Here is a 22,747-nt window from a genome sequence, read left to right as displayed (position 1 = left end):
ACTAACCTAAGGACATCACAAACATCCATGCCCGAGGCAGGATTCGAACCTGCGACCGTAGCGGTCTTGCGGTTCCAGACTGCAGCGCCTTTAACCGCACGGCCACTTCGGCCGGCGACAGATCCTGGAAGTGTGAAATGGGCTTCATCGGTCCACAACGCTTTAGACTACCTATCGTCATCTTCCACCATTTTTTGAAATTCCTTTTCTGATAAAGTCAACATGCCGCGACTGCTGTTCGCACCTGAGTCTCTCTCTCTCTCTCTCTCTCTCTCTCTCTCTACAGCTCGTTTTATACACGAATCTCATGCGGCATCACTGGCGTGTTGCTGTCATGCGCTATCTGTTGGCCGGTTTTTGCACTCGTTTTCGGTTATAATAAAATCCCGTAACCTCTCAGGCATGTGTGTCAAGTTTTACCACTCTACCTACATTATTGCGTGAATTAGTGCACTTTCAAATGTTACCGGATTTTTGCGTCACCCTGCATACTGCTGGTGTACTGTACAGGTTACAGTGTTGACCCAGTAAGATATGGTTAGTTTTAAGAGAAGCCCTGGAGATCATAATCTTGACAGATGAAATAAATGCAAAAATAAATTAGTGTGGTAGGACTGTGCCTGCAGATACACAATTGACCTTGTACAATCAGGCGCCCAAGATACTTTGGGATATAGGGCAGTAATGCTGGTCACGGATCACTTTTGCCAGTTTCGCATCATTTTAATCAGTTTTCTGGTTGGACAGGGCGCGCAGAAGCGTCAAATAATAGGATCAAGGTGACCGCCAGATGTTTCTGTTAAAACTTGTGGTACAACTATAGACAACCAGGGCCGACTTGACACTATAAAAAATAAGAACCTCATGTGGAGTCCACATGGAATAATTCCTATACTGCTATTCTTTGTGGTGGTATAACTTCTTTTTTAAGTGCAGATTATTAATAAATATGCTTGTTTTACTATACAAGATATTTCAGATAAGCTGTTTATCTCTGGGGTATCTTAAAATAAAAAAAAATAAAAAAATTAATAATAAGTGAAAGGACTTTATTTAGAAAGGTTTATTTAGTTTTCCAGAAAGTTAAAATAACGAGTTAAAACTTTTTAAATTAAACATTATTTACTTATATCATGCAGCTGGTGCAATTAAACTAACTTTGTGGAAATCAATTTACATCGAATTTCTGTCTGATTTATTAGGGAGTTAGAAACCCAGAAGGCTGTAGGCGTGGATGCAACATGCTGTAAGTAACTGCCTGTGTTCAGATGGATATTCTGGTGGCAGAATGTTCATTTGAGTGAGGTTTTCAAACTAGTGGCCATTCTCCTGAATGACAAACGAATGTGGACGAGACGCCACAGAGCGACAAACTCCCTCAGTACGCTCTTTGAACTCATGTAGGGTTGTGGGTATGATAACTTGAACACAATTCTTTATATATCCCCACAATAATGAATGTACTGGTGTTTAATCGGGTGGTATATTCCGGACAATGACGGTATCCTAGCCATCTCGCAGAAAATCTGTTGTTAAATTCTTGCACAACTTCACGCGCAGAATGGGATTGGTGACCGTCTTACTGCATCCGCATACCGTCTCTAATATCTAGTCTATCAGTTTCGGGGTTAAGCACCTAACATTGAAGATAAAAGTTCGATATATCACGTCTGTTAGAATACTAGCGTCGTAGTATCGACTGATGATTCCAACGATTCCCCACCACAGTTCAGTGGACCACCTCCTTCGACGGTCGACATGGCGTACCAGAGTAGGATTTTTGTGGCCCGGTAATGCATATTATGACGTTTCACTGCACCATAAATAGTGAACGTGGATCGTGGGTTCGTCAGAGAACATAACACTTTTAAGGTATCCCGAGCAAAAACAATCGTGGCCCATTCACAGACTATATTTCCGTATGAAATGTTTCCTATGCATCTCCTGTGCCAAAGGCAGGTGATACAAGTGAAACTTGTGACGATGTAAGGCTGATAACAGTAACTGCAGCAACTTCTCTCAAGCTGACATGATGATCGAGGTTTATTGCAGCTAAAACAAACGCTCCCATATGCTCACTCCTTGTTAAGTTTCGTCCCTTAACACTATAGTTTCTCAAATTACTTCTTTATCGAAGTTTTTTCATGGGAAGCCATGGATGCTTCAATGGAAGCGTATCGGCATTGATATACCAACGTACTCATTGGATTTGTATACCACATTCATTACATGTCAAAATCCTTGGATGACTGCATCTCGTTTGTTTGTTCATTTTGACCGGTCTTGTATGCGGCAGTGTCAGTATATATTCTAAAATCGAACCAAACATGACTTCAAATAGTGAATCGGGGAAGCCCATCGCTCCGTGACAACACCAAGTTTATATCGCGTTTGCAGGTCGTTAAGAAGGCACATTGAGTCGTACAGTCAGGAAAATGGGCACTCATTTGAATCTCTCTTAAATCAACATTCCGAGACCAGAATGTCCATCTGAACGGAGCCAGTTTTGTGTAGTACCTTGACGGTCTCTAGTTCCGTAGGTAAAACCGATTTAAATGGAATCGTACAAAGTTGATTTATGTACGTTAGATACATTATAGGAAAATGCAATGTTCTATTTCTAATTTATAACACGGTGTTGTAACTCTATGGAAAACAAATAACTAAATTTTGTTCATACCTTGCCAGTAGGAGTAAAGTTACTTACGTTAATGTTAAGTGAATCTTCCGTCGTTTCTTGGTAGAAAAACATTATAATAAATGAATAGCGCTAGTTTGCTATATTGAGTTAACTGATTTCCGGCCTCAATCTAGATGCGGAACTACTTTTCCAGTTTCATTTACAAACATTGTAGCTTCTTTGACGGCAATAGTAAATATCTAATGATGGCCTTGTAAGACGAAAACCATTTAACACAATAAATTAATACTGTAGAAGAGAAGCAAACTAGCGAGCTTCATTTATTGCTTACATTTCCCTATCCAAGCAAATATTCCTTTCACTTATTATTTCGTTAAAAGTAGGGAAAAAACATACCTAAAATCTCATGTACATGGATTCCTCTTGGGCACTCTCCCTTCAAAGAACCTTTTCTTAACTCTCTAATTATGATGTTGATGTTCTACTTTCAGTGATCCATCAGTGGTGTTGTACCCAACCGCTACAAACTACTGATAGGAGAGGAGGTTTCTACAGTTTGAGGGTCTTCTTCTGTTATGCTGGAGACGTCAATTGAACATGTCGTGCTAGACACTTCAGATCTGTCAGTCAACCACACTGCCATTGGTCGATGCCACATTAACACTGCTACCTCCATTACCTCTAACGACACCCAGGTTCTGACAAATTATGTTAACAAATAAATTTGTCTTCTATCTTCTGAAAGATATTGGAGACCTGGAGAGAATTAGTACATCTAGATAAATTAACCATTTGAAATTCTGGTACTATGAGCAATCGAATGTTAATTTATGTAAAATATAATGTTGTGTTTCACAACACGTTTTTAAGTGCTGAATACTTCTAAATGTTGTGTACTTGTGCATTTGGTAACTGTAAGACGAAGACATTTAATAATGATCCAACGAGTCATAAAAAATAAATATTTATTGCAATATGCAGGGTGGCCCTAGACTAAATAAATCAGCATGCCGTAAGTTCATAAAACTGAGGAGGCTTTTGGGGGATATTTTCTATTTTAATATAAATATCCAGTGCTCTCCGGTGGGTCATTAGGGAGTAGTAATGTAATAATGATCATCTTGAGGTTGAAGCTCGTCCGTCCATGTTTGCTTACAAATAGATTTGTTTCTGGATGGAGTTCACTTTGAGCAAAAGAGAATTTTATCTTTTCTTCTATTTCCCAGGCATGTTTCGCTTAAGTTCCAACATTATCGATGGGCTTTTATTTTTTCTCCATTAAATGATAAAAATACTCTTTACTACTTACACAAATTAATTTGGGTTTTAAGACAATATTTATAAACTTGAAAAAATACCATGTTCTGTGTATATACGTTGTTAGCACATGCTGCGAAAAACTGTGAAAGAAAACTAATGCAATAAAAAACCACAAAAAGCCAGGAAAACCACAGCATGTATGGTATATATACAAAACTTCGTATGTTTTTCAAATTTGTAAATACTATCTTAAAAATTCCAATTTATAAGTGTACAAATTGTAAAGAGAATTTTTCCTGCTTGATAGAAACATCAGCGAAACATGTCTGGGAAATAGAAGAAAAGATAAAACTATGTTTTGATCAAGGCGCAACCCCTCCAAAAACAAATCTAAATTTAATTATTACTTATTCAGTTTATTTATCCATCTACCTTTGCTTATGTGAAAATATACTCTCAACAGTGACAAAGCCTGTAATACGCAATCAACAAAACGTACAACAGAAAACGCGGAGTAGTTCATACTCTCAAATGCAAAAGTATTGTGATGTAGTTGCTGCCGCTACATGAGCAACTCAGAATAGCTTTATTGCGACTCTTTTCCATTACATTCAGTGAACCAGTGCATATCGGCCAACATGTCATCACTAAACCTGTCCACACAGCTGTGTATCACAGTTAACGTCAACTGTGACTATCGGAAAAAAGCACAGAACCGAGCAGAACAGTGCAAGCTTGAGAGCAAAGAGTAAAGTGGATGTTACTGTAGTTAGAAGTATCACAAGTGAATACAGTAAGTTTGTTTGTAAACAAGAGACATAGCTCACACCGCCAACGACTGCACTGCTGCGCGATTATTTCCAGTGCAGCACAGATACAAAGGCAAATAAGAGTAAGGAATCAGACGATATTCAGTTACTGTGTAAAGGGTACCTTTATACCCAAAGAGTCAGAAAGTATTTCTGAAAAACATCCGGAATTTTATTGGTAGAGTTCGTGTACACTCTGTTTGCACATTTGTATTACCACTTGGGGACTCGTGCAGAACGTTCGCAATTTTTAATTTTCAATAGTGACAGTGTTAGAATGCGTGTAGTCGTTGGGATGAGGGTAGTTGTCGGAGTGAAGAGAAAAATCTTTAAAAACGAACTGAACGACGTGAAATAATAAATATGAATTTGTGATACATTCTTGTATATAAGAAGTGTGATTAAAGAGTGATGGGAATTTTTTAATTTCGCGATTTTATATATCCGATTTACAATTATTTTATCGTGTTAGTACACATGTTCCTGATATATGCTTGCATTTTCAACTTTTTTGGGTATTTAGTTTACCGTAAATAAATTATACACAACTGCAACCAGTCACTTTTTTCATTAATAATGCTTTATTACATTAACCGGTTTTCGAACCCTTTCAGGTTCATCTTCAGATGATGTCGGGAGAATCCGGAAAGTTACATCATTACTGGTAGTAGCATAATGCTGGGTGCTGGTTCTATGGCAGAAAGATGGGTCACACTTTAATGTATCGTCATGACTATAGATTATCTGTCGATATGGATGTAAATTTAGTTTTTAATTACTGCGACAGTATAGGCGGCTTTTTTCCTATCTGTCTGCCTCCATTTTGATGTCCAGAACACTTTCACACGAACTATATTAGTTCACACTTTAACAGTGACACTTTACCAGCATCCAGCATGCGCTTTACAACTGTTGCTTATAACAAAGATCTTGACAGAGAGATATGGCATAAGCCTACTTTGTACAGAGATGAAATTTGTTGTTCTTTACATGTGTTAAAGTCGATATAAGGGCAAGTTTTTTCGTCAGAATGGTGATAACATGTTTGGCACTAACATGAATCCCAAGGAATCAACAATACAGAGTTATTGTATCTGCAGTGAGGTGCAGCTGTCTGTATGACTAGGACCTGTATATTTAAATTAATAACAAATCTTCAGATGAACTGTTGGCTTATTTCTGTTGTTACGTTAACGTGATCTGGAGTATTATCAAGAGCAGATTCTATTTTAGCCAAAAGTATATGTATAAGAGTTAAAGTGATTGTAATGGATTAAAGCTGTTTGAATGGCTGCACATTTAATATTTTAAAAATTATGAACAAAAATTCTTTAACTGTTGACTTATTTTTATTCTAACATTAGAGTGATCTGGGATATTGGTAAAGGCAGCTTATGTTTGTTCCAGCTAGAATTAATATGTATAAAGTACTGATTTATGTTAGCAATGGAGGGCTTTAACATTTAGAGATATGGTACATGTCTTATTCTGACGTAGTATAAGCATAATTTAGTTTACCGTTGACAGTCAAAAATGTTAAATGTATTTTCGAGTGTTCGGCAAATTATTACTTTCCACAAAGGTAGATGAGCCGCGCTATGGATCGCGTTGGTGCTGTTTGTAGGTTTCCACCCTCTGTTGGAGGCCAGACGGTATCGTTTAGTTTGCATGGTTTCGGTTGTTTGCCTTCTTCTCGTGTTGACTGGCGCCACTTGGGTTCGCAAGCGTTGCCTGTCCACTAGTGGCAGCAGTGGCGGTTGTCGATATGTAGAAACTGTTGCTCTGTTTTTGGGGCGACGTTGTTGTTCTTCTGGGTCGTGTCAGTGTGCTGTTCGGAAGGGGGGCTCGGGAGGAGCCAGGTCCGCAAAGTGCGCGACACGCCGGGACCGCTGGTGGCGCGCATGGACTGCTGGATAGAAGGCCTATGGTCACGAGGATGCACGACCTCATCGTAAACTGGATCCTGTAAGCTTTGAGTCCATTTGGATTCAAGTAGAGAAACCTCTACCATTGTGAAATCTTGCGATTCTTCAGTGACTTGGGTTCGTGCTGCTGCTCGTAGTGTTGCCGAGCCGAAGAGCAGTGAGTGGAGTGCTTGGGGAAGGCGGATCTGATCAGCTTTCCTGGACTTCTATTTACTATTTATTGCGTTCGGTTAGCTACTATTCAAGTTCAGCCAGTGGTATTTTTCCTGCCTCGTGGCCACTAACGCCCCAGTTACCTGCCCTGGGGGTTAGTGTACGTAACAGCAGTGTACGTTTCCTCGCAGTGCCGCTGCTGTCCGGTGAGGTGTTTAGCTTGACAGCTTTCTTGATTGTAGGTTGGTTGGCGATTCTTCTACTCTGGTGATAGTGATTCCTTTCTCGTTCCTGGCGCTCTAAGCACTGTATTCTGCGGCCGGATTCCAGACCGCCGGTTCCGGCTTGGGCGTATTTTTACATCTTTGCATTGGTTTATTGGACGTCAGGTAGCCTCAGCAAGGTTATCGTTAGTCATTCGTTAGACTGCCACTAGTCTGAGTTACCGTCTTGTGAAGTGAATGCAACTCTTGGCTGCCTATGTCACCTACTCAGAGGTCGATTCCTGGTGCACTGTCTGTGACTGGCCCTTGTGTTTTATTATTGTATTTATTGTTTTATTGTATGTTTCTAAATTTTTTATATAATTGCCATTCTTCGCGTTACAGCAGGTTTAAATGGTTGTGCTACCAAGTTTATCATCATTTTGTCTCACCCGTTTGGTGATCAGTTGCCTGTCTTTTTAAATTAATGCATTGCTATTTTACAGTATGTTTGTTAAATTTTTTGTAATTGCCGTTCTTGGCGTTAAATGCCGTCAGCCATGACTGTGGTTACTTGCCATAAAATTCTAATTGGGATCACATTGGCTTGTTTTTAAAACATTATTTGCCGTCTCTGTATTTTATGCTCATCTGGTAAATTGTAACGCACTGAAAGCATTGTTAATTACTCAGTTTTTTATTCCTTCATTGGTTCAAATGGCTCTGAGCACTATGGGACTTACCTTCTTTGGTCATCAGTCCCCTACGACTTATAACTACTTAAACCTAACCTAACCTAAGGACATCACACACATCCATGCCCGAGGCAGGATTCGAACCTGCGACCGAAGCGGTCGCGCGGTTGCAGACTGTAGCGCCTAGAACCGCACGGCCACTAAGGTCGGCCTTTCGTTAATAACGTGAGATATCTTTATTTACTGCTCAGTCTGAAATTACCGTTATAAAATAAATGTATGTAGTTGCAAAAGGGAACCAATAGCAACTGATTAAGGCGCCATCCACAGTCGTAATCGAATCTTGCGTTCCTTCACTACCAGGTTTCAATAGGTCAAAGAATTTGCTTTAAATTTTGCTTGAAAACTGGAATAAAGTGCAGCACCGCATTCGAAATGCTGACTGTAGCTTTTGTGAATCTACTATGAAAATCGCAAGAGTTTACGAGCTTCAGAGAGGGTCGAGAAGACGAGGAGGACCCTGGACGACCTAGCACATCAATTACTGACGACAATGTGGAAGAAGTAACGAAAATGGCTCTGGAAAATCACCGAATCACCATCACAGAAGTTTATGGTGTTGGTATATCCTTTGACTGACGCCACGCGTTTTTTTAGGATGTTTTGGGGATGAAAAGTGAGGCAGCTAAGTTTTTTGTAACATTGCATGTATTCAGACTAGCTGAAAGGCCGCCTATAATTGCTAAGAGGTAAGATGAATTTGTTGTACGGCCCAACGCTAGCGTTCCCATGGCACAGGGCGCGCCGCGGGCAGCCCAGCTACTTGAGGGCTTCCGGTCAGCCACGTGCAGAGACAATGATCGCATCGCCGGAAACGGGTTAACCCCAGAGTTGGCAATTTGGACGGCTGATGGTCGCACTGCCTTTGTGCAGAATATGCCCCAGGAAATGGCGGAGTGTCGGACACTCTTGAAGTTGGCTAAGTTTCAGCTCTGTGAGATTCGACAATAACTCACATCAAATATTGATACAAATCTGAATACATCACATTCTCATATAAACGAGGCGCTTCCAGTGACACAACAACATACCAATATCTTTAAGACAGAAGCTGATTTTTCACCGAGAAAAAAAAAATTACACAATGAACTTCTGAATTAACAATTTTTAATCGCTTCATGTGATATCAGCATACCATATCTCAGAGTATTGGATTATAGCTACATTCCGTAAAAGTTAGATATTTGTATCTATTTTGTTTATGTTTTTTATTATGCAAATGGTTGTCAGAACATCGTATTCTCCACATTTACACAGAAAATGAACATAGCATCGGTACCTCGCATATTGTTATACTCGTGTTCTTATTTAATGAACAGTTTACTATTTTTCCAGTAACTTTATTTAAATGTTGATTGCAAGGGATATTAAAAGGCTGTGCCAACTTAAAATTGGTCAGTCCCATTTGTTACCGGACACCGCAAACGAGTGCCAGAAGATGATTCTGTCAAGCAGGCATAAAAAATTGTTTAAGCAATTTTTAGCGATAATCTGTTGTCATTTAACATAAGCACTTTTGCATAAGAATGCTGGCTTATTTATTAATGAACGAACTATTACTCATATTTATTGTAAACCATCTGAATGTAAACGTTTATAACGTTTCTTTTATTTAAAATATTGTTGTACTATATAGTCCAGGAAGTGGTCAGGTGAACCAAATCATGTGTGTAGCGCCTGAGAACGATGTATTTTTGGTGGAGATGGCCTTTAGCAAACGAAAGTTGGACAGCGGCTAAACAATGCTGGAATCAAGTGGAGACTGGAATTTTCCGAGAGAAGAGCTCAAGGAAGCTATTCTAGAAACTTTATGTGGAGTGCTGGAAGAAGGCAGGTCTTCATATTTTAACGTGCGTGATTCAGTCATGTAGGTGACTGAGTGTGGGTGGTAAACGGCCGCTACAATACTCTAACTTCTGAAGGCACTTTTATTTCTAAAGGTTTGAATGTGCTCCAGAGTAGGCCTAACTTTTACCACATGATTTACGGAACTATATCATACACAGAATGAGATAGCATTCTTTCATTGCGTGTGTTATTTTGTGAATCATTGTGCTGAACTCTATTCTGAGTTGGGGAATCTCTCGTGGATTGTGATCACGAAATGGACTTAGTTCTCGCGTATCTTCGGTGACTATTTATGCTGGAGATTTTGCTGCCATACTCGTAACGCTTTCAACTTAACTTTACTGCATTTGATGAGAGTATTCTCTGTCTTTATTTTACACGAATACGGTAGTACCACTTCTCGTTTATCTGAAATGAGCTTCCTTGAATAAACATCATTCAACATTATTCTTTGTCATCTACAGCATTTATATATGTTAGAATAGAGCCATTTTTATGAAATTATCCTTTTAACTTTCTTATTTCTGTGTAGTTTACTAACTCGCAGTTCTAGCCAAAGCATACGCTATCTGTATGCAAGATCACAGCAACAGGTTGTTATGTGCAATGAATTAGCTGTAGAGCATGAAAGTAGACGCGTGTGACTAGACTAAGACTACATCGAGCTATTCTTTTTGAACAGAGCCATGCATAGACCAAGTATCTAAGGTATCAGCAATATCAGGCAAAATAAGGACTAGTTTTTTCGTATGGGATGCTGTTTAGGAGGACCAACTACTCAGCAGTAACTGATAGATATCGTCGCATTGTCCTGAAATCGTTGAATTCCGACTAAAAGCGACATCGTGTAGAGATTGCTCCGAAATTGCTGAATGAAGTCAACAGCGACCCAGAATTTCTAAAGAAGGTTGTAATAGGTGACGAAACATTGGTTTACGGGTATGAGGGCGATACCAAAGCCCAACGTTTAAATGGCATCTCCTTGAAGAGCCAAGATCGCAAAAAACAATAAATAAATAAAATAAAAAAATCGACTAGTTCGATCACATATGAAGGTTATTTTCACTGTTTTTCTGTTACAGTGGGACAGCGCATCATGAGTTCCTGGCAGTCATTAAGGAATACTGCCTGCCACGTTTTGTGCCATTTACGTGAAACAGTTCGAAAAAAATGACTGGAACTGTGGCATAACCACTCGTGGAAACTGCATCACGATATTGCTTTCACTCACACGTCAATGCTCGTTCGTGATTTTTTGACAAAAAACAAAACATTTATGTTTACTCAGCCACTATTGTTCAAATGGCTCTGAGCACCATGGGACTTAACATCTGTGGTCATCAGTCCCCTAGAACTTAGAACTACTTAAACCTAACTAACCTAAGGACATCACACACATACATGCCCGAGGCTGGATTCGAACCTGCGACCGCAGCAGTAGCGCGGTTTCGGACTGAGCGCCTAGAACCGCTAGACCACCGCGGCCGGCACTCAGCCACTATACTTACCGGACATGGACCCCTGCGACTTCTATCTATCCCTGATGCTGAAGAGAAAAAAGGACGTCGTTTTGCCACCATTGATGAGATTAAAACAGAATCACTGAAGGAGCTTTCAATCCCAGAAGTGGTTCCAAGGTTAGGAAAAACACTGGCACAAGTATATCTGAGGTGGATTACTTTGAAGGGGACAAAATTGATGTTGATGAATAAATAGTCTTTAAGAAAACCCCAAACTCCCGTTACTTATTGATTACATCTCGTAAATTTCCATGCCCGTAATTTTGAAACAATATTGTTTACGGAGCATTGCAATGCCTCGGTGTAAAACGATATTTGACGTAAGAATGTAATCTTCTTGTACTTTTTGTTTTTCATTTTCTTGAAGGAATACAAAAATGTTAGTTTAGCTACCCTTGAAAAGGCTACATACAATTGTCCGTGATTAAAGACGGGATTTTGTAAATACAGCCCTGCTCTTTGAAGCGTTTGTCTCTGTTACTTGTTTATAGGGATAGCAAATGCAATTTTGATGGGTAACTGTCTTCTTGTCAATTGAAAAGGCATGCTTGGATCACGTGGTGTTGATACTGGTCACGGTTATTATCCATGACAATGCTGTACACAAATTATTCAGTTAATAAGTACTTTAAAATGAATAAAAGGGTATTTTCCATAAGATAATATGAAAAAGCAATCTTTTATTCCTGATTAATAAGTTAGCTTCGTAAAATGTAGGTATGGAACTAGGAATGCGTGATGCACTTTTGCCCACTACAGTTAAACGTATCTCTTAAGTTAAATTTTTCACCAACAGTAATTTTTAACCAAAATTCTATGTGCAATCTCAGAAGTCGATTAAAGAACCTTTCTAACGATACCTCATTCATTCCCGTAGGGTTAGTATGTGTTGTGAAAAAGTGATGTTGACTTGACAAATAATATACATGGTCACATTGGTGGGATGATGAGACTTCTTTTGTTTTCTGTTACTGTTGAAGTGGTGTTCAGTGTTTCACAATGTCATTGTGATGGTGATGGACTACAAGGTGGAGGAGAAGAATAGGGAGAGGGTACCATCAGATACTACTGAGATGCAGCACACGTGAGAAAATGAAGAGACTGAGAGATGTCAGAAGAAAGGAGGGCTTCAACACACTCGAAAGTTGTCGTATGGAGTTTTACTTTTGAGTATTCTGATACCAATTATTTAACAGTGAGATCGGAAGGTAATCTTTAACCAGTTTTTTACGAAATCATTGTTCTTCAAGACGATCTGAACACAAAATATTCCAGTCATTCCATACTGTGATTACCTGTCATTGTTCCAATAGCATCCCTCCGTGTAGTGTGTTCACTAGAAGTATAAACTGAACAGTGCCCCGAGTGTTTGCTTGTACTAACTAGTAAGTTTGCATCAAATTAATATCAGTTACACTCGTGGGCACTCGCGGAGAGAAGTTACACAGTGTGTACACAATGGAATCGCAATCACACTTTCTGATATTACCTAGATATTGCTGCAGACACAAACCAGTCTGCAGTTATCGTGAAACCCATCATGTATTTAACGTGGTTTCCGATATCTGTGACTCTTCATATCACATCAATTCCAGATCAAGCATGAAATTACGAACAATAAATGAAAGGTATAAATTTGATGGGGTCGATTCTGACTTTTTTAGAAACGCGGCTGGAAATTGAAGCGATTTTCAAGCGCTTGGGAAACTTGGCGAATTTCCAGGTCACGTTCGTATCTGAGTAGAGAATTTAATATTCTGGGACTTGGAGGGTGGGGAGCGAAGGTTGCAGACCTCTGCCTGCTGCAGAGGAAATGCAAAATGCAGCCGCTGCTGATTCACGGCGTTCGCTGCTGAGAATCCCAAAATTGGACTCTCTGCTGACAGTTTTATATAACCGTTTAAATTTTGTTTCGAAGTTGTTTCTTTGCATTTGAATCTGATTAAAAAGTTGTTTTATATTTTCGTAACTTGATTAAAACATGGACTTGCTCTCTACACTATTCTATTTTTAATTCACCTGATCCAGTGAGACATTATGAGCATCTGCTGTTCTCTCACAAAATCTATAATGCTCGGAAATGTCTATAGGGTACTTTCGCTCAATGTAACAGATTTCAAATGAAATGTCGAACGAAGTTGATGATAAATGCGTTTTCGTCTCATACTGTAGAAGCAGTGCTTATATCAGGCACAATAATAACCGCTTTTACACTCACATTTTTAATATGTGTTTGTGTGTGTGTGTGTGTGTGTGTATGTGGGAGACAGAGAGAGAGAGAGAGAGAGAGAGAGAGAGAGAGAGAGAGAGAAACAGTAGTGTGTGAATATGTGTGTACGTACTACAACAGCATATCTGCTAACGTCGTATTCGTCGTTCCACAGGGTAATTTTTCTGGTAAAAAATTGTTGGTGCGTTACATCCTCTAACCGATGTTACCGGCCAGTGTGGCCGAGCGGTTCTAGGCAATACAGTCTGGAAACGTGCGACCGCTACGGTCGCAGGTTCGAATCCTGCCTCGGAAATGGATGTATGTGATGTCCTTAGGTTAGTTAGGTTTAAGTAGTTCTAAGTTCTAGGGGACTGATGACCTCAGAAGTTAAGTTCCATAGTGCCCAGAGCCATTTGAACCATTTTTGAGCGATGTTACAGCTTTTGACTCCCGTCTTGACTGGAACACTTTCCCACGATCAGAGAGTATTACTCAGGGAACTCTAAGCTTCAAAACTATGTCCTCTGCAAGAAACCAGGGGACTTCCGGAATTTTTTCTCTCGGAACTACCATGTTGTCAATGTAGCAGCTATTGTAGTCAGTGCACCCTACTATCCATTCATTACTATTCATTTACTTGAATAACATACCCAAGAAGTCAATTCCTATCAGAAATGGAGCAGCTTCAGCACAAATCGTACCAGAAATCATGAGCTGGTTGAGGCACATAACTGCTGTTGCTGACATTAGCTACTATGTCTTACATACTATCTGACAGATCTAGATTTGCATTTGTGCTGTACCTGCAGAGCATTTGATTAGTAATCGAAACGTCCTAGGTCAGAATTTCGATTGCTGCCGATGTTTACATTGTGAATAAAAATTATCGGCAACGGCGGCCTAAGACTTCTAGCATAGGGTCACCTTTGTTCTGCCAGCGGCCTTGCCAAAGGTGATGAAGGAGTAGACAAAGGTTCAGGTTGTTTTCTTGCCACCGGAATGGAAAACTCCTTTAAAAGGAGGACGAAAGAGCAATGCCCTTCGGCATGAGGATGCAGAAGACAATGTGAACCATTGGTTTCTAGTTAGAAAGAGCCAGGACTGATCAGACGTTTGTGCTACCTTAGGAATACAGGAAGATGTTTATTACTTCCAAATTATAGTAAATTTAGCAGCTTACTGCACCAGTTCGTGTTATGGCCGTGTCTTGCAAATAAAACCGTTTGTGAAATGTGTGTAGTACGAGAAGCTTCCGAGTTATCACTTGCTACTGGAGAGCTTTCTTACTGTTTTCAATTAACTTACAATCAGATTGTGGCTCGTGAAAATTGAATCATCTCATGTAGACACACACACACACATACACACATGACTTGAGTATAGGTTGAACATTCCTTGTTGCACTGGCTTCTAAGAATTAATGAACGTTGCTGCAATCATTCTTAAATGTCCAAAATCAGTTATACATCAGATAGTTATTTCGGCCGACGAACGGGCCTATGATGTTTCTATGAAACGATTTGGTTTCTCATATCACATGTATGTTTGTCTTAGAAGTTCAGGTACGTTAAGATTGTGTTAAGGAATTCTTTTTCTTTTTGCAGTGTATACACTGTCCTGAATGTACTGTTATACTAGGTATGTATACCACATAGACAGGCGGAACCGGAGAGCCGGTGTTGTCGATCCGAGTTCTACTATTTGAGACATTTGAACACGGCCCTGAGATGTACTCGTACTGAATATTTCAGCTTTGCACTGCCTCCTCTACATGCCTTACAAATTTGGCGAAGGCTTCACAACGATGCTAAGGGAGATGTATATTCAGGAGGATGGATGCCCTTACGTACTTTCCTCGAGAGTTGTGGCGTATTTTGTATCCGATAGTCTTCACAGTTTGACAGTGATACAATAAAGCAATTGCTAAGACATGGATTCATACCTAAAAGGATCAAGGTTCAAATTCCTGTATGGTCAACTAGTTTGAAGTTATCCAAAGTTTTACTAAATAATGCAAATAATGAGATGTTTCTTTTGAAAATAACATCGTCATCTTCCTTCTCTATAATTGTCATATACCATCTTGTGCTCCTTCTTCAATGAATTGTGGATTCAGGTAAGCTTTCAGCAGTCCTCTCCAATTGGAATGGCCTTGGACAGTTCTCTGCCAGGTGGTACCAGTGTTATTCTTGATATGTTTGTCCCATATGTCCAGTGATCTTCCTCTAAGCCTCTGGTGCTCCACTCCAATACTAGCTTCGTCCGTCTTCTGTCTTTTCTTCTCGCGACGTAGCCAGCCCACTGCCATTTCAAGGAACCTACTGTCTCTAAGATGTCCTTAAGCTTCGTTACACAGCGGATGACATCTGCCCTTTCCCTATCCTTTCTTGTATAGCCCAGCACTGATCTTCCCATAACTCTCTGCGCTGTCCTAAGTTTCCCTTTTGTAAATGAGTTCAGTGTCCATATCTGGCAACCATACGTCAGCACAGGCAGAGTGCATTGATCAAATACTGTTTTCTTCAGATTGACTGGCATTTTTGATCTGAATACTGTTGAATTCCTCCCAAAAGATTGCCAGCCAAGCTTGATGAGCCGATAGATTTCTGGCCTTACATCTCCCTTCATATTTATAAGCTGGCCAAAGTAGATATATTCACTGAACTCTTATAATGGACTGTCCTCGACTTTCACATCTCCAGCTGGGATCCATGTGTGGGACATTACTTTTGTTTTGGAAAGATTCATTTTCAAGCCAACCAACTGACATTCCGATGAAAGGACTATAAGTTTTGGAGCTCTGCGAAGACGTTTTCCAGCAAGACAATATCATCAGCAAATCTCAGGTTGGTAAGGCTTCTTCCATTAATTCAAATTTCCTTACCCTCCCAGATCAGCTTTGACATAGCCATTTCCAACACATCCGAGAACAGTTTTGGGGAGATGGATTCGCCTTGCTTGATACCGCTCATGATGCGGAATTCTTGAGTTGGTTCGCCGATATTAACGTAAGCTGAAGAAGTCTTGTAGATATTGCTCAGAACTTCAATGTACGTTGCTCCCACCTCTTGCTCACTCAAAGCTTGGAGGACAGCTATATGCCTAACGCCTTTACAAAATCAACAAAGGCAGTGCAGAGACGCAGTTGGAGTGACTTATTGTTACCTCTCCTGCCAGTTTCAGAATGTCAACACTGAGCTCATCATCACCTGGCACTATTCCCCTCTTAATGCTATCAAGAGCATACTTGATTTCCGATGGGAGCATATCTGAAACACTAGGTAGATCTTTTAATTTAGATAAACTCAAATTTTTCCTTGGTTTACTATACAAATTGCTATAAAAGTCTCTGACGAACTTCAAAACCTACTACTCTTCAGTGATTAGACTGTCATTTCAATGAAGTGCGATAATCTGCTTTTTACCGATTGTAAGTTTGCGTCTGGCTGACTTTAAATTTGTCTTGTTCTCTAAGCTTGCTCGTAATGTGTCTTCACTGAATTTCTGTAAGTCAGTTTTCATACGTGATAATAAATTATCAAAAGCAATAAAACTATTTTCCAACACAGAAGAAACTAGTTCCACAACTCTTGCTAAATGCGACCTGCAGTGGCAAGACTCTCCAACACATGCGCTTTCGAAGCAAAAGTAATTTAATTTGCAAAAATGTTCTTGTATTAGGAACTCGAATGAAGTGTAAGAGTGGGGGAATCAATAGATTCCATCAAAAAATTTTAAATATCAAGGAAAGTGCCTATGATAATAGCAACAGGCAACAACAGAAATGTGTACTTCTCATGCATGAAATGCGAGTCTACATTCTCTTGTTTTCAGGAGAATAAGATGCAAAAATACACAAATTCGAAAGTATTTCCTCATGAATCAGCTGACTCTTATGTTACTGAATCGTTTGAATTCGTTATTTTTTACATGTATTTCACTACGATTCATGTCTCTTGATAATTTACTAATGCATGTAAAGCGAAAATATAACACAGATTTCTTTAGTTAGGTAGAAAATAATTAAAAACACACATTATTTTTCCGACTCTTGTGAATGTCTCCACCGGTCGGGGTGGCCGAGTGGTTCTAGGCGCTACAGTCTGGAACCGAGCGACCGCTATGTTCGCAGGTTCGAATCCTGCCGCGGGCATGGATGTGTGTGATGTCCTTAGGTTAGTTATGTTTAAGTAGTTCTACGTTCTAGGGGACTGATGACCTCAGAGGTTAAGTCCAATAGTGCTCAGAGGCATTTGAACCATTTGAATGTCTTCTTACTCACCACTTGGAGCGCAAGTGTCGCTGCAGCTGTCACACGATAACAACTTAGTTTTACAAAATGCATAGAACTGTGCTGTCTGTGATAATGTTATTTATTCTGCTACTGGTTTAGGTCTTAAACCATCATCAACGGCAGCTGTACAGTATACAAAAGTGGACAATGTGACAATGCGAAACGAAATAAGATCAAAATAGGAAAAAGTGTTAAATCAATCAAAATACTCACAAAAATTTTCGCACATGTATCACCTGTCACACACGTTCGACATACATTACCACTGAAAATCATAATTGCCAATAAAAATGAGAAGAAATTGTATCAAGATTAAAATGTGATGGCCCATTGACAAAAGAACAACATGTCATGTATAGCAATACAATCAAAGAACTTCAAAGTCGAAGATGACAGTCTTGACCAAAAGCAAAGAAGTTCCCATTAAGCACTGCTGTGGTAATCGAATTACAACACTTAAGTATCAACAGTTCTACACTTGATTGATATTACATATTAACATTAATAAAATAAAAGTAAAAGAATAACAGGATTGATGAATGTAAGAGTATACAATATCTTACAATCCAGTCAAAAACATAAGTGTGTAAAATTCAAGCTACACAGCAGTCCATGAAATTACAGTCAGGCACGCCATATCTGGCAAAAAATAAACATTAAAGTAAATTAATATTACGGAAATACAATTCTTAGGAGTGGAGAAGAAACAAAAGATATGTAGAGTAAGTAGAGGTAAGACATCTAAAATATTATACATATGCCACAATCTAACCAAATATTTTTATTTCTTTTATTTTTGTGAAGAAACGTAGTATGCATATAAACTGTCATCTAATGTCTACACAGTCACAAAATTTAATTGAAATTCCATTTATCTTACAGATAAAAACTGATGAAAGGATATGGTATGATAAAAAGTCATAGTAAAATGTATATGTAAAAAGCATCTATACTGTTGCATATTAATTAGAAGAATATGTTATCCAATGTTGCACAACTACAAAATGTAACTAAAATGTATTTATTATACAGATAAAAACTTATAAAGAGATATGGTATGATAAAAGTCAAACATATATGTAAATAACTCCTGTAGGTTAAGAAAGTGGGTACTGACAAGGGAGGTATGGGAGGACACAGATGAAATAAAAGAAAAGGGGGTGCAATTGAGGAGATTTGTAGTTTAAGAGGGTCCACTGAAATATTTGAAACTGTCAATGAAACTATTTAAGAAATTTTTGTTTTTTAGTTCCACCTGCTCATTGAGAACTTTTAATATTTCTTAAATTTAAAGAACCTCTCTCACACCGGCCTGATTTAGCTTCACTGATCAGGATAGTAAAAACATGCGTATATTAAGGGAATTTTCATTGACAAAGCAGACTTATCACATTCACACAGTTCAATGCTGTTCTGTCCTGATTAAATTAAGCTTAACTTAAATTCCATAAGGCAGTGAAGCAATTTCGAAGTCTCGGTGCGACGAAAATTGTCAGTCGATCTCCTGGAAACATTTGTAATAATTATTAACTTTCGGTGATCACATGGGGAAGACCGGAGATCTGCTGGTAAGACCGTGTTAGCCTATTTATTTGAAGTAACTGGATATCTTGAGCATTCAAAACGGCAGGTTCGTCCAGTGTAAATCAGACGTTCCCCACTGATCCCATGCAACACAGCATAGTAAGCAGACACTGTCAACAATAATAATCCGTTAAATAATACGCGAACAAACTTACTTTAGTTTAGTTCATGTATTAAACTCCTTCCCATACAGAATCTCATCAAGATGGCGACTCGCTCAACAATACATACATATATATCGTTCTTTTACGACTCATCGGCAAGAAGTTTTTATTCTTTTCATAAGAGAAAACATAGATAGCAGAGAAGCTATTCCATGGAGTAAATGGACGCTCCAAGGAATAATTGGGCTTGAAACTACTTTGCATTGATAATCGGTAAGATAAGAAGAGATATTTCGAGATATGTACTGAGTTATATAATTTATAAAATTTCTGAAAATATCGTGGAGAGACTGCTGCAAGAGACATTACAAACTTTTTATGGATGAATGATTCTATTTACAAAAAGAACATCCCACTGCAAGCCCATTTCGTTGCTTGAAATAATCATTGAAGAAAAAATAATTATGGCATAAAAGAAGGGTTAATAGCTCAATAAATTCAATAATTTGAATAAGTAACATTATTACAGATAGCAAAGGGTTTCACATTTTTTTTAATTTGTACATGCTTTTGATCAGCATATATGTAAGATGTTAAGCTTACTGCCAAGCACAACAAAACAGGCGACCCTGGCTTATCAATGTGCAAAGGCGAGACTTGTGAAGTGTGAGGCTGCAATCAATTTCACAAGACAAATTATTTTTTCACACAATACTCCTGCTTTCAGCAAATTTAAAATTTAGGTTAGGAATGACGTTACTAAAAACTTAAAAGAGGGTTGCGAGAAAAAGTGGTTGAAAGACGAGTTGAAGGTCAAATATAAGTGGAACTCTAATTTTGACAAAAATGTTTACACAGAATATTTGTTTCCAGTGAGAGTTTTAAATATTTCACAGCTTGACATTGTCTTTGAAGTTGTGGATGAATTTGTTAATTTAAAGAGACAGTCTGTTGTAGAAGACATAACAAGAAAACTGATTGTCTTATTTTAAAACTGTGCTCTGGTTTTTTAGATATTGAACCTGATTTTAAATTTTATGATAAGTTGGTAAATTTCACTGACATTGTGTTTTCAAATGAGGAGGTTCAAATGCTAGAAAAGGGTCTTAAGTGCAATCTATGTCCTCCTGTCAATGACAAGAACCTGAAGAGACTTATAGTTAGTACAAAGGTGTTAATAGATCAAAAAGGGAGTTCCTCTGCTCAAAAAAAAAAAAAATTGTAGCAAGGTGACTAAATTCATACATCACTTAAAAGAAAATAAGAGGTCTAAAATTAATAATTTTCAGTATAATAAGGTAAAAAACAGAAAACCATGCCATTGTTCTGAAAGCTGATAAAGGAAATTCTCTTGCTGCCATATATTCGGATGATGACATTAGCAAAACCTATGATTTGTTTGAAGCTAATAACATTACAAAATTAGATGGTGATCCCACAGACTTTCTCCAAAGAACCCTCAAAGATGTTAAGACATATTTTTATTTATAATAATAGTCCAAGATATATAATTAGTGAGCAAATTAACTATATCACCAGCAATAACTATGTATTCAAACAAACATGCAGTATTAAGAATACCAGTGGATTAATATATTTTTTTTGAATAGCAATGAGATCTCTCATTTTGCTCTTTTGATGCGGTTAACTTACATACCAATCTACCAGTTGAAGAACCTACTGAGTTAGTCAGACAAAACTTTTTGCATTATATAAGGTTAAATGTTCCACTGATAATTTAATTTATCAAGCTGTTGACTCTTTTTTCATCCCATAATTATTTTTTCTTCAGTGATGAATATTCTAAGCAACAAAATGGGCTTGCAAATGGTTGTTGTTTAGCTGGCACTCTTGCCAATATCATCCTTAATGATACGGAAAATAAATTATTTAATAGCAATTCTGGGGTGGTAAATAAAATTGTCTGTAACACAAAGCGTGTTGATGGCACCATCATCTTAATAGAATGGGATCACAATGATTTTCAAATGTTACACAGTGTTTTTAATGATATACATTCTTCCTTACTAGTTCACAGTGGAAATCGAAAATAACAAGGAATAAAATTTTTAGATTTAATAGTGGAAAAGTATAATGGTAGACATGAGTTTAACATGTGCAGAAAGCCTACAACTGATGTAATAATCAATAATCAGTCATGCAGTGCAATCACATATAAATATGCCTTTTTCAACTCTATCCTGGACAGAGTTATAAGATTGCCATTGTCTTATCAAAACATAAGTAAAGAATTAAATACGCTAAAATACAGTGAAACCAAAATTGTTGATGATCCTGAATTAGTACAGAAATTATATTTCAAATAATCAAAACTACAGAGAAGCTAGGTAAACAAGAAATCACTTTGGACAAGGCAGGCCAAATTTGAGATATACTACAGTTCCATATTGTGGAAAGGTATTTGATAAAATCAAACATTTATTTAAAATAACTAACACTATAATTTCATTTCAAACTGAAGATAATTCATGGCAAAAATTAAATCACAATATTAATTGAGAATCAGTTTATGATTAGTGAGGCATGTACAAAATTTGTCGTTTGTCATATGAAATAAATGTATATAGGCCAAAAAATAAGGAAATTAAGAATCAGGTTTAATGAACGTTCCTATCCAAGTACATATATAATATCACACAGTCATACACTGGATACAACTGCTGATCAGATGGAAATGTTGCATAGAGCTGATTGATTATCAAATCGAGCGAGGTGGCGCAGTGGTTAGCACACTGGACTCGCATTCGGGAGGACGACGGTTCAATCCCGCGTCCAGCCATCCTGATTTAGGTTTTCCGTGATTTCCCTAAATCGCTCCAGGCAAATGCCGGGATGGTTCCTTCGAAAGGGCACGGCCGACTTCCTTCCCCGTCCTTCCCTAATCCGATGAGACCGATGACCTCGCTGTTTGGTCTCTTCCCCGAAACAACCCAACCCAACCCCATGATTATCAACTTTCTAGTATAAAAAGAGATTTTTGCAGATAGGATTATTTATCCAGAAAAAGTTCTCAATGAGTAGGTGGAACTCAGAAACAAATGTTTCTTAAATAATTTCACTGACAGTTTCAAATATGTCAGTGGACCTTCTTAAGGTACAACTCTCCTCAGTTACGCCCTCCCTTTTTTTTATTTCATTTGTGTCCCTCTCTCCCCCCCCCCCCCCCCCTGTCATTACGCACTTTCTTGTTTTTTAACCTACAGGAGTCTTTTTTTACATGACAGGGGCCACAGCATGTTGGAGATTAAACAGAAATTGAGATTTCGTGGTCAATAGTCCCCGTAATGGATTTTTAAATCGCAGAGACAATATATGCACAAGCTTAAACTAGTGCACAAGATGAACACAAGTTTTTGACGATCAGACGTCACATCACCTCAGCAAAACCATACGGAATGATCAACGGTCTATTACAAGT

General features: G+C 38.4%; 1 protein-coding gene across 1 annotated transcript in view; it reads right to left on the bottom strand.

Moving 5' to 3' along the window:
* The window catches only part of LOC126455789 (Down syndrome cell adhesion molecule-like protein Dscam2), a 222,835-nt gene extending 208,762 nt beyond the window's left edge, over positions 1-14,073 (bottom strand). Inside the window, exon 1 of the mRNA XM_050091551.1 lies at positions 13,977-14,073. Within this exon, the coding sequence (XP_049947508.1) occupies positions 13,977-14,073 (97 nt within the window). The remainder of the gene's footprint in view (positions 1-13,976) is intronic.
* Between the last annotated feature and the right edge of the window lie 8,674 nt (positions 14,074-22,747).

This window comes from Schistocerca serialis, chromosome 2 (assembly GCF_023864345.2).
Source record: "Schistocerca serialis cubense isolate TAMUIC-IGC-003099 chromosome 2, iqSchSeri2.2, whole genome shotgun sequence".
Lineage (NCBI taxonomy): Eukaryota > Metazoa > Arthropoda > Insecta > Orthoptera > Acrididae > Schistocerca > Schistocerca serialis.
The sequence above is the reverse complement of the archived record's forward strand: the minus strand, read 5'-3'. Positions and strand labels throughout refer to the sequence as shown.